General features: G+C 43.3%; 1 protein-coding gene across 2 annotated transcripts in view; it reads left to right on the forward strand.

Annotated features, from left to right (window-relative positions):
- LOC140491612 (bridge-like lipid transfer protein family member 2) overlaps positions 1-12,134 on the forward strand; it is a 70,073-nt gene that overhangs the window by 19,902 nt on the left and 38,037 nt on the right. For both annotated transcript variants that reach the window (XM_072590050.1, XM_072590051.1), the window contains exons 11-15: positions 340-467; positions 5,876-5,994; positions 8,949-9,112; positions 9,800-10,091; positions 10,575-10,780. In XM_072590050.1, coding sequence (XP_072446151.1) covers positions 340-467; positions 5,876-5,994; positions 8,949-9,112; positions 9,800-10,091; positions 10,575-10,780 — 909 coding nt within the window. The remainder of the gene's footprint in view (positions 1-339; positions 468-5,875; positions 5,995-8,948; positions 9,113-9,799; positions 10,092-10,574; positions 10,781-12,134) is intronic.

The raw sequence follows: 12,134 nt of genomic DNA on the forward strand, positions 1-12,134 counted from the left end.
ATTCTGCCTGAAATTGATACCAGCTTCAACAACTTGCATTTATATAGCACCCTTTTCTTGAAGGAGGCCCTATCAAACCAAATTTGCCACTGAGCCATTTAAGGAAATATGCAGATCCATGTCTTCTCTGAGGGTTGTTAGTCTTTGGAATTCTGTTCCCTAGTGAGCAGTGGTGTTTGTTTCATTTGGTATGATGCCAGTTCCCTTTTCTAAGTTACTGTTGGATCTGTTTCCATGCCCTTTCAGACTGTGCTTCTCAAATCTCAGCAACTCACTGAGTAGGTGGGTGTAAGTTGTTTAATGAGCCATAAACCTGAAGTTGTTTCCTGTGTTTTTCAGATCACAGGCATTGATATTTCTGCTTCCATCACCATCCATACCTGCACCCTGCACTACCGACATTCTGAGCTTTCGCACTGGTTGGCTCTGTCAGAAAAATCTACAGATGCTCAATTTACAACTAAAAGGTTTGTGTCCACCTCTCGCACTAGATGCTTCTGAATTTTTCTCCTTAATAACACTATCACTCAGGAATTCTGTCCGCCTCCCTTTCCCCCATGGATTTTGTTACTGACTGTGCCTCCACTGATGTTAATCCAGCTCCTTCATAGCTATTGGGGGAGACACTGACATAGTGCTATTGTTACTGGACAAGTAGTTCAAAGGCCCAGATTAATTCTATGGGGACATGGTTTGAATTTCACAATGGCAGTTGGTGCAATCTGAATTCAATTTAAAAATCTGGAATTAAAAGTCAATCTGATAGGTGACCATAAAACCGTGTCGGGAGGGAGTTGCACTGTGAGTCATCAACATTTGACTCCGGACTCTGAAGTCTTCACATCATCGGATCAACTTTGTCCAGGAAGCATCCTGCTGATTATCGCCTAAAAGTCACCCAGCCCCCTCTGCCCACATCCCACCCCTCACCTGATCTGTAACCTCATGGCCTGGTGTACTCCCTACTCCACTATTACCATCAAGATGGGGATCAGCCCTCATTCACTGGAGAGTGCAGGAGGGTATGCCAGGAGCAGCACCAGGTATAACTGAAAATGAGGTGTCAACCTGGTGAAGTTACACAACAGGATTATTGCATAAGAAATAGCATAAACAGCAAGTGATGGAGCTAAGCAGTTCCACAAGCAATGGAATAGATCCAAGCTCTACGGTTTGACCATGTGCAGTTATGAATGGTGGTAGACATTTAAACATCGAAAAGTTAAAGTCGCCATCGTCCTAGAGGACCAAAGGACTGTTCTCTTGTCAGCGTGAGATGACTGGTGCAGTCAAGAAGATTGGACCTTGCTGGTGACCTCAGCCAGTGCAGGCATTAACCTCATGCTGTTGGCATCACTCTACATTACAAACTAATTATCCAGCCAACTTGGCCAACTGACTTGCTTATTAAACAATTCATTTGCAGATGGCACCACAAATATCCCTTGCTCAGTGCTAGACAAGCCCAGTACTTCAGTGCCAAAGGTATGATTGAAGCATTTGCAACAATTTTCAACGAAAAGTGGATAATGCTATTTATTGAAAACGTTGTCCTATAGGGTGAAAACTTGTTGTTCTTGCCTGGTCTGGCCAAAACATGACTCCAGACTCTCAGCAATCTAGTTGACTCTTAACTGCCTTCTGAAACAGCCCATACAAGTCACTCAGTTCAAGAGCAATAAGTGTGGGCAATAAATATTGGCTCAGCCAATGATGCCCACATTACATGAACAAATATTGCAAAAATCTATCTTAGTCTCCTCAGGAGTCCCCCTAGCTTTACAGATACCAGTTTTTAACCAGCTCAGTCCATTCCACATGAGGTCAAGAAATGGCCAAAGGCACTGGATATTGTAAAGGCTATAGGCACTGACAGCATTCCAGATATACTGAAGATTTTTGCTCCTGTCCAAGCTGCTGTGTGCCTACAGCTGTAACAGTGGCATTTACTCAACAATGTGAAATATTGGTGCTCGGCAATGAGCCAGGACAGGTGACAGATCCCACAGTGGGAGAATACTTTGGTGACAGTGACCACAACTGCCTCACATTTACCATAGCCTTAGAGAGGGAAAGAAGCCGTTACCAAGGGAAGATATTAAATTGGGGAAAAGGAAATTATGACGCTATCAGACAGGAGATGGAATATACAGACTGGGAGCAATTGTTCCACAGAAAGGTCACAGCAGACATTTGGAAACTGTTTAAGGAGCGGTTTTTGCGAGTGATGCATACATTTGTTCCTCTGAGACAGGTAAGAAGGGGTAAGATTAAGGAAACTTGGATGACGAGAACAGAGGAACTTCTCGTCAAAAGGAAGAAGGCAGCTTATGTAAGGTGGAGGAAGCAAGGATCTAGAACAGCTTTAAAGGATTACAAGCTTGCTAGAAAGGAGCTCAGAAATGCACTGAGGAGAGCCAGGAGGGGAACGAAAAAGGCTTGGTAAGAAGGATTATGGAGAACCCAAAGACATTTTACTCATACGTGAGGAATAAGAGAATGGAGAAGGTAGGGCCGATCAGAGATAGCATAGGGAACTTGTGTGTGGAGTCTGAGCAGATAGGGGAAGCCCTAAGAGAGTTTTTTGATTCATTTTTCACTAAGGAAAGGATCCTTGTTGTAAATGAGAACTTTGAGGAGCTGGAATACAGGCTTGAACAGATCAAGATTGACGAAGTTGATGTGCTGGAAATTTTGGCAAACATTAAGATTGATAAGTCTCCAGGGCCAGACCAGATTTATTCTAGATTGCTCTGGGAAGCAAGAAAGGAGGTTGCAAAGCCACTGGCGAAGGTCTTTGCCTCCTCACTTTCCACGGGAGTCGTACCAAAGAATTGGAACGAGGCAAATGTTCTTCCTTTCAAGAAGGGTAATAGGGAAGTCCCTGGCAATTAACAGACCAGTCAGTCTTACATCTGTGGTCAACAAGGTTTTGGAAAGAATTCTGAGCGATAGGATTTATGACTATTTGGAAAAGCATAGTATGATTAAAGGCAGTCAGCAAGGTTTTGTGAGGGGCAGGTCATGCCTCATGAATCTTATTGAGCTTGTTGAGGTGACAAGACAGGTCGATGAAGATCAAGCAGAGGATGTGGTGTATATGGACTTCAGCAAGACATTTGATAAGGTTCCCCATGGTAGGCTCATTCATAAAGTCAGGAAGTATGGGATACAGGGAGATTTGGCTATCTGGATCCAGAATTGGCTGGCTGACAGAAGGCAGAGTGTGGTTGTAGATGGAAAGTACTCTGCCTGGAGGTCAGTGTTGAGTAGTGTCCCACAGGGACTATGTTCTTGGGCCTCTGCTGTTTGTAGTTTTTATAAATGACTTGGATGAGGATGTCGAGGGGTGGGTTAGTAAATTTGCAGATGACGCACAGGTTAAAGGTCCCATTGATAGTATCGAGGGCTACTGCAGGCTGCAGCGTGACATAGACAGAATGCAGAGCTGGGCTGAGAAACGGCAGATGGAGTTCAACCTGGATAAATGCAAAGTGATGCATTTTGGAAGGTCGAACTCGAATGCTGAATATAGGATTAAAAACAGGATTCTTGGCAGTGTGGAGGAACAGGGGGATCTGGGTGTCCAAGGACATAGATCCCTCAAAGTTGCCACCCAAGTGGATAGGGTTGTTAAGAAAGCGTATGGTGTTTTGGCTTTCATCAATAGAGGGATTGAGTTTAAGAGCCGTGAGGTTTTGCTGCGGCTCTACAAGTCCCTGGTGAGACCACACTTGGAATATTGTGTTCAGTTCTGGTCGCCCTACTATAGGAAAGATACAGAGGCTTTGGAGAGGGTATAAAGAAGGTTTACCAGGATACTGCCTGGACTGGAGGGCTTGCCTTATGAAGAAAGGTTGAATAAGCTCGGACTTTTCTCTCTGGAGAGAATGAGACCTGATCGAGGTAATGAGAGGAATAGATGGAGTCAATAGCTAGAGACTTTTCCCCAGGGCAGGATTGACTGGTACAAGGGGTCATAATTTTAAGCTGTTATGAGAAAGGTAAAGAGGAGATATCAGAGGTAGGTTCTTTACGCAGAGAGTTGTGAATGCATGGAATGTGTTGCCAGCTGTGGTGGTGGAAGCAGAGTCATTGGGGCATTTAAGTGACTGCTGGACATGCACATGGATAGTCGTGAGTTGAGGGGTGAGTAGGTTAGATTATTTTATTTTACATTAGGATTAATCCTTAGCATAACATCGGGGGTCGAAGGGCCTGTTCTGTGCTGTACGTTTCTATGTTCTATGTTCTATTGCTGAGGTATGGTCTATACAGACCTTATCCCACCCTATGGCCAATTACTGTCTGATCAGTTGACTGTCATTTATCAGCACAGTGGTGGAAAGTGTCATCAAAAATGCTAGCAAGCATTTGCAATAACCTGCTCACAGCTGTTCAGTTCCAGTTCCTCTCAGCTTTTAATGCCAATAACAGGCTTTATCCAAAAATGCACAGAAGAGTGGAGCTCCAGATGGGAAATGAGGGTGAGTGCACTTGGCATCAAGGCAACTTGTGAATAAATATGGATCCCAGCAGAAGTGGAGTCCATGAAAATTAAGTGGAAACTCTCTGCAAGTGGAGTCATAGCTAGCACGAAGTAAGATGGTTGCAGTTGTTGGGGGTCAAACTTCTCAGTCCAAAGGCCATAATGACACAGGTTCCTTGGAGTAGTATTGTAGGGCTCAACACCTTCAGTTGATTCATCAAAGACATTTCCACCACCATAAGGTCAGAAGTGGGCATGTTAGCTGAAGGTTGCACAATATTCAGCACATCTCATACTGAGACATATCATGTCCTTACGTAGCAAGACCTGGACAAGTCTAGATTTGGCCTGATAAGTTGCAAATAACATTTGTGCCACACAATGATCATCTTCAGCAAGAGAAAATCAAACTATCACCCCTTAAGTTTCACTGGCCTTATTATAGCTGAATCCCAAACTATCACATTCTTGGGGATTAACACTGACCAGAAGTTGAACTGGACCAGCCATATAAATACTGTGTCTACAAGAGCTGAGAACTGTTTGTGGTAACCAGCCTCCTGACTGCCTAATACTAGTCCACCAACTACGCTGCATAACTGTGATGGAACACTAATCTGGATAAGTGCAGCTCTATCAACAGTCTGAAAGATGACATCATCCAGGATAAATCAGCTTGACTGGTATTCCATCCATCACAGCCAACATTCACTCTTCTTCATCAATGCACTGTGACACAGTGTGTACCATCTACAAGACACACTGCAGCAACCGACTTAGGCTAGTCTGACAGCACCTTCCAAAGCTGCAACCTATACCACTTAGAAGAATAGGGCAGCAGGAGTATGGGAACCCACCACTTACAAGTTTCCTTCCAAGAACCACACTAAGCTTTCTCAGAAATATGTCACCATTCCTATAGTGTTGTTGATCTAAGTCCTGAAACTCCCTCCTTTACAGAATTGTAGATATCTCTAAATATCCCTTGGGCTGCAGCATTTCAGAAGTTAATTCACCATCACCTTCTCCAGGGCAGCTGGGAATATAATCACAGAATTGTCACAATGCAGAAGCCTGCACCTATTCTAATGGACAATTAGTAGTCATCCAGTCAGTGATGTTCACATCCTGTGCACAAATTGAAGAAGCTCAGTCACTCCTCTCAGTGCAACATCCCATGGCACTGACTATCTCTACTGACAGTAAGTCAATATCCTCTCATGGCCATTCAGTAGCCCTTCTTCCTCGATACCTTTGTTTTTCTGACTGGATATTGGATAACCATTCCCCCAGACCCAGTTGAATAGATGTCGCTGATCATTGCTTTGTGAATGATGCTTCCCTATGACTCTAGCTTTACTGCAGTTTTACTCTGTGTTTAATCAGGCAATTTCCTTTACTGAGAATGCCCATCAGCATCACTTATTCATTGTCGAATGTCAGCAGCTTTCTCCAGTTTCCTGATGCACCTGCCTTTGCACTGGGCTTCGACTCTGTCATTGCAGGTAAGAACACTTCTTGAAGCCTGCTCTCACTTAACCTCTGCTACATTACCTATTTTCCTTATACTCCCTTAACCCCCTTTCTAATCCTGCTTCTTTGCATCACATCAGTCAGATGGAGAAATGTTTGTTCATGAATATCCCTGAGCCTTGTATGGTGACTGGGTCTCCTGTGTTGCTTAGAGCTCAAGGAGGGGTATTGCTTCCAGGTTAGAGTCTCGTTGACAGGACTTTTTAAATTCCTTCACGGGTGGTGGGTGTTGCTGCCAAGGCTAATATTTATTGCTCACCTTCACTGCCCTTGAGAAGGTGGTTTTGAGCTGCCTCCTTGAATCACTGCAAGTGTAGCAGTTTGGTACAACCGAGCGGCTTGCTGGGGTACTTCAGACAGCAGTTGAGAGTCAACTACTTGCTGAGTTAAAAGACAACAGTGAACCCAAAAATCTAGTAGTTTTGTGGTGATCATTACTCAGATGAGTTCTGTTTTTAGATTCCAGATGAATTTATAAACAGAAATGAAATTTCTCCCACTGTCATTAGTGGGACTTGAACTTGTATTTCCAGGGCATTAGTCCAGGCTATTGGATTACCAACCTAGAAACAAGCATGTTACTATCGTACCATTTCGGTGAAGCTGTATTTGGGAATGGGAAGTAGTTGAACCATGCTAAGTAAATGAATAATTAGTCCATCTTTTAAGTCATACATTGATCCCTGTTTTGCAATGAACTCTCATGTCCTTATATATAATGGCTGCTGCTTATGTAAACCGTCACACTGTAATTACACACTTTCACCAGCTGTAACATGACAGGATTCATAACAGAAAATTTTCCATAAAACATACACTTATGAAAGTTTACTCGGAGAAAGTGAGGACTGCAGATGCTGGGGATCAGAGCTTAAAAATGTGTTGCTGGAAAAGTGCAGCAGGTCAGGCAGCATCAAAGGAGAAGGAGAATCGACGTTTCGGGCATAAGCTGAAGAAGGGCTTATGCCCGAAACGTCGATTCTCCTTCTCCTTTGGTGCTGCCTGACCTGCTGCGCTTTTCCAGCAACACATTTTTAAACTTATGAAAGTTTCTTGATATGTTACCTCAGACATTGCAGGTTGTCTCTCTTTGTTTCTTTACTGCCTTGTCTCTGATACTTTCTTCTGTTTGTTCATTTTTTGTGCCCCATTTCTTGCTCAGTTCCTGATTGATGTTTTATTTCCTCTCTGCCCATCTACTGCCTTTCTGTCCCTTTCTCTTTGTGCACCCATTTGTAATTCCTTTCCCTCTTTTTCTGCTATATCTTTCCTTTCCCCCTCTTTTTCCCTGCTGACTTATTCTACCTCACTCGGCATCTCTCTCTCCATTTTTACTTGTTATTCCTCCTTCTGTGTGTTTTCCTTTCCTCTGGTTGTTTATTGCTCGATCTGTCTTTCATTCTCTTCCACTTTTCTGCTCTATTTTTCTTTTTTATTTGCTTTATTTTCTCTTTTTGTTTTTCCTGTTTCACTTGGTCTTGTTTTTTTTTCTGCTATTTCCCTGTCTCTTTATTCCCACTTCTTCCTTTTTTTCAAATCCTTTGAGTGTTATGTTGTTTTGGTGCTGCCCGTGGTGATTAAGGTTCTAGAGGACAAATATTCCCCTCAAAGAGAGAAGGGCAAAGCTGTAATGACAAGTTGCTGTCATAAAGCACTGTGGATACCAAGACATGGAGAACTTAGACATCAGCCTCATGCATACAATAAGGCGTGGGAACTGGAAAGAAAATGAACAAAGGGACAAATTATTTTGAAATCTTCACTGCTTAAATCAAACCCCAAAATGTAATATTAAAGTCAGAACAGTGTGATGCTCCCTCAGTACAGACCCTCCAACATGAAGCACACTTTTAGTATGTACTTTTCTTGAGTAGTGCACTCCCTCAAAACAGATCCTATGACAATAAAGTATTCTGTCAGTATTGACTGGGACAATGCAGTGCTGCCTCTGTCCATACCCTCCATATAGTGCAGTGTACCCTCAGGACTGATAATTCAGCAATTCCCTTGCTGGCTCTTCAGTAGTACAGCACCCACTCAGCGCTGACCCTCTGACAGTTCAGCACTCCCTCTGCTGACCCTCTAATGGTGCTGTATTCCCTCAGTACTGAACCTCCAACAGTACTGCATGGAGACTGTCACCTGGATTTTGTGCTCAACAATCTGACAAGGACTCAAACCTATAACCTCCTAACACAGAGGTGAGAGGGTGAATCACTAAGCAAGGATGACACATGATCCTGTGATGATAAAGTTTTTTGTCTTCCATTTGTTCTAAGAAAGACTAAACAAAATAAAGTAATTAAATTAAATATCTAATCATTAGGATATAACTGAAGAGCTGCTGAATTTTAGAAGGTATGTAAGTAGAGTTTGTCAGAAGAAAATGTTTTTACTGACAGGAGGGTGGGTGACCAGAGCTTTAAAGTAACTGGCAGAAGTTTCAGAGACATAAAGGAGAATACTTTCCCCATAGTGACATGCTGTAATCTGGAATGTGTGACCTGAAAGGGCAATGGAACAGATTCATCTTTTTCAAGGGAATTGAATAAATACTTGACCAGCCAAAACATTGGCAGGGCTCTGGGGGTGGACCCAGGAGAGGTGTCGGGTTAATTAGATAGCTATTTCAAAAGAGCCAGTTTGGGTGTGATGGGCTGAATGGCCTCATTCTGCCCTGTAAGATTCTGAATGCAGTTGAGATTAATTAGAAACACAGTCCCTGAGAGCCTAATTTGTCACAGCTTGGGAGACATATGCTGTATATTGTGTGCAGTTTTGTGTACAGTTTTGATTCCTATGTTTCACTGTTTTCATTACATTGCTTGCTGGATCCCTGTTGACCTGACGGTAATTGCTCCATTTTTCCTGTCTGGATTCGGTGTATCGTATGGTGATAACAATGGGTCCTTCTGTTGTCACACAGACACCCAACACCTGAAGACCCACAGTTCTCACTGGCGTGGGAACCTGGCAGTGAAGAATCTTTGGTGGAGGGCGGGTGAGGGGTCACAGATTTCAAGAGCTCCCTCTCCAGCCAATACACATGTGTGGGGCGATGTACTTGTTTTGGAGTCATTAACATTGCAGGTAAGCAAGTGAGCAGAGTGTGCAGTGGACTGGGTTCAGTGCTAGGGGGTTTCTGGGTGGAAGTAGTTTGGTTAGTCCAATCAATACGTAGATTAAAGTCACCCATAATAACTGCTGTACCGTTACTGCATGCATCTCTAACCTCCTGTTTGATACAATCCCTAACATCACAACTACTGTTTGATGGTCTGTACACAACTCCAACTAACGTCTTTATCCCTTCGGTGTTCCGCAGCTCCACCCATACTGATTCTGCATCGTCCAGACTAATGTTCTCCCTTACTATTGTGTTAATTTCCTCCTTAACCAGCAACACTACCCCACCCCTCTTTTCTTTTCTATCTATCTTTCTTTAAATTTGAATTACCCTGGCTGTTGAGTTCCTGTCGTTGGTCATCCTGGAGCCAGATCTCTCTGATCCCAATTACATCATTGATTGGATAGTAGTGACCAGTAGTTGTCTGATTGGATAGTGAGCAGAGTATGTTGTATTTTTTGATTAGACCATGTTTGTGGCATATCACATTGATGAACAGAATAGTGACTGAGATATATGACACTCCCGTTTGGTAGTAATTATCTGGCAGTAAAGAGGGGTGTGGGCATTGGGTGAACTGACCGAATGAAGCTAGGGTATCATGTTTTCAAATGCTGGGCCAACATCTGATTCTCCATCTCTGGTTCTAGGGGAGCTTCAGTCAGGCACAGTCTTTTATTGGGGATTTCGCCAATGCTGTAAACCTAGATGGCACATTGAGTCAGCTGCAGGTGGAGATCTCAGACACGGCAGTGGAATGCTTATCCAAAGTATTGTCACTGATTCTTGAAGAAAGGAAGAAACATCAGAAAGAGATGTTAGAGACTGACAGCATACCTGTAAATCAGGATTCAGATTCTCGTGGTGGATCGGACATGTATCTCTGTAAGCTCAACGTTAAGTTGGAAGCCATCGCTCTCTTCTTTCTCTCCAGCTCCGCAGGTGAGTTCGAGTTGATCCCTTTTCCTTTATGATCGTTGGTTTGATTCTTGATTTTTTTTTAAGGAGCAGGAGTTGGCTGTTTCACAGCTGGAGCTTGCTCTGTCTCTCAATCAGATCATTTCAGATTATACATCATTTGTTTGGCTGCAACTTCAATCCCATGTCCGATTTGCACAATTGGAAGGATGTGAAGGCATTGGAGTGGGTTTGGAAAAGTTACATCAGAATGCACCCAGGGATAAAGAATTCCAATTTCTTTTTTTATTATTGATACAAGGGATGTGGGTGGCTGGCAGGGCCACCACTTATTGTCCGTCTGTCGTTATCCTTGAGAAGGCGGTGGTGAGCTGTCGCTCTGTACTACTGCAGTCCGTGTGCTGTCTGTTGACTCAGTACCATTAGGGGGCCAGGAGGTTTCTGCAGGGGTGGGTATCGAAATCCTACACTTGATGCATGAGTTGTTTAATGTGCTCTGTCCTGCAGGTGCCAGCATTTTGCGAGTCAAAACCATCTCCATTGATAAAGGTACAGAGAACTTAATCTGTGAGGTGGAGAGGCTGTCACTCATGGTGGTGAAGACTGTAAAAGAGAGCGTGGAGCTCCGGCCCAGGAACTACGCAAGCTCTGATCCCTTCCTCTTCATGTCCCATTTCTCCATGGCTTTCTTCATGCATGGTTGGTCGTTTGAGGTAAGAAATCCAGGATTGAGCATGAGGCAGCTTAATAGCTGCCAATCCATCAAAGTCCGTGTATATGAGAAATATCGTAAACCCCTGAATTCACAAAATCAAATCAGCAAATTCATGAGTTTTTACCCCTTCTTTCATCTATCTGTCTGCCTCTTGTCATGACTGACTGGGATGGTGCTCTGGAGCTCAAGCCACATTATTTCTTGGAGTTACCATGAATTTAAATATTCAGTGAAACTAATGAAATCTCAATTTCCACCTGACTGACCAACTGCTACCCAGAATATAATCAAAACCATATCATGTTCCTTCAGTAACCATAAAAAATAACTATTTATTTTAACACACTGAACTTCATTAGAAGAACAGGATTTCTAGTTTGTGTAACTTAAACACAAATAAAAGTCCCTTTTATTCCATCATGTCCAACTGGTCATCAAGCATCTATCTATCCATTTTCAGCATTTGGTCCATTGACTTGCATGCTGTGGTGTTTCAAGCGATGGTCTAAATATTTCTTTTATATATCTTCCTCGCTACAGCTCTACCACCCTTGTAGGCAATGAGTTCCAGATAGTCACCACCCTGTAGGTAAAAATCGTTTCATCTCCAGTCTCCTCTGAACCCTCTGCTCCTTACCCTACAACTGGTTATTGATCCCTCTACTAAGGTGATTGGTTTCTTTCCTTCTTTCTATTCCCTTCAGAACTCTGCACGTCTCAGTCAGGACTCTCCTCAAGTTTCTCTTCCCTAAAGACAGTGAGCAATTTGGTGGGAAGAGATTCTAACAAGGAGGTGTAGCCTTACAATTAGAGCCGAGCAGCTAAAGAGTGAAGTCAGGAAAGAGTTGGTTGCAATGCGAGTGGGGAGAAGTAAGTTACTGGGCGGCACGGTGGCTCAGTGGTTAGCACTGCTGCCTCACAGCACCAGGGTCCCAGGTTCGATTCTAGCCTTGGGTGACTGTTTGTGTAGAGTTTGCACATTCTCCCCGTGTCTGCGTGGGTTTCCTCCGGGTGCTTTGGTTTTCTTTCACAGTTGAAAGATGTGCAGATTAGGTGAATTGGCCATGCTAAATTGCCCCATAGTGTTAGGTGCATTAGTCAGAGGGAAATGGGTCTGGGTGGGTTACTCTTCAGAGGGTCGGTATGGACTTGTTGGGCTGAAGGGCCTGTTTCCACATTGTGGGGAATCTAATTTAATCTAATTTAAACTTTACCCCCATGAAACATACAAACACATTCTCAGTTGAAAAAAACATAAATATTGTTGGAAGGAAAAAATAGAGGAATGCAGTTCTCACAAAACTGGATGGGTTGGTTTCATAATCCTTAACAGTCTGATGAGGCCTCAATGT

Source organism: Chiloscyllium punctatum, chromosome 19 (genome assembly GCF_047496795.1).
Source record: "Chiloscyllium punctatum isolate Juve2018m chromosome 19, sChiPun1.3, whole genome shotgun sequence".
NCBI classification, from domain to species: Eukaryota; Metazoa; Chordata; class Chondrichthyes; order Orectolobiformes; family Hemiscylliidae; genus Chiloscyllium; species Chiloscyllium punctatum.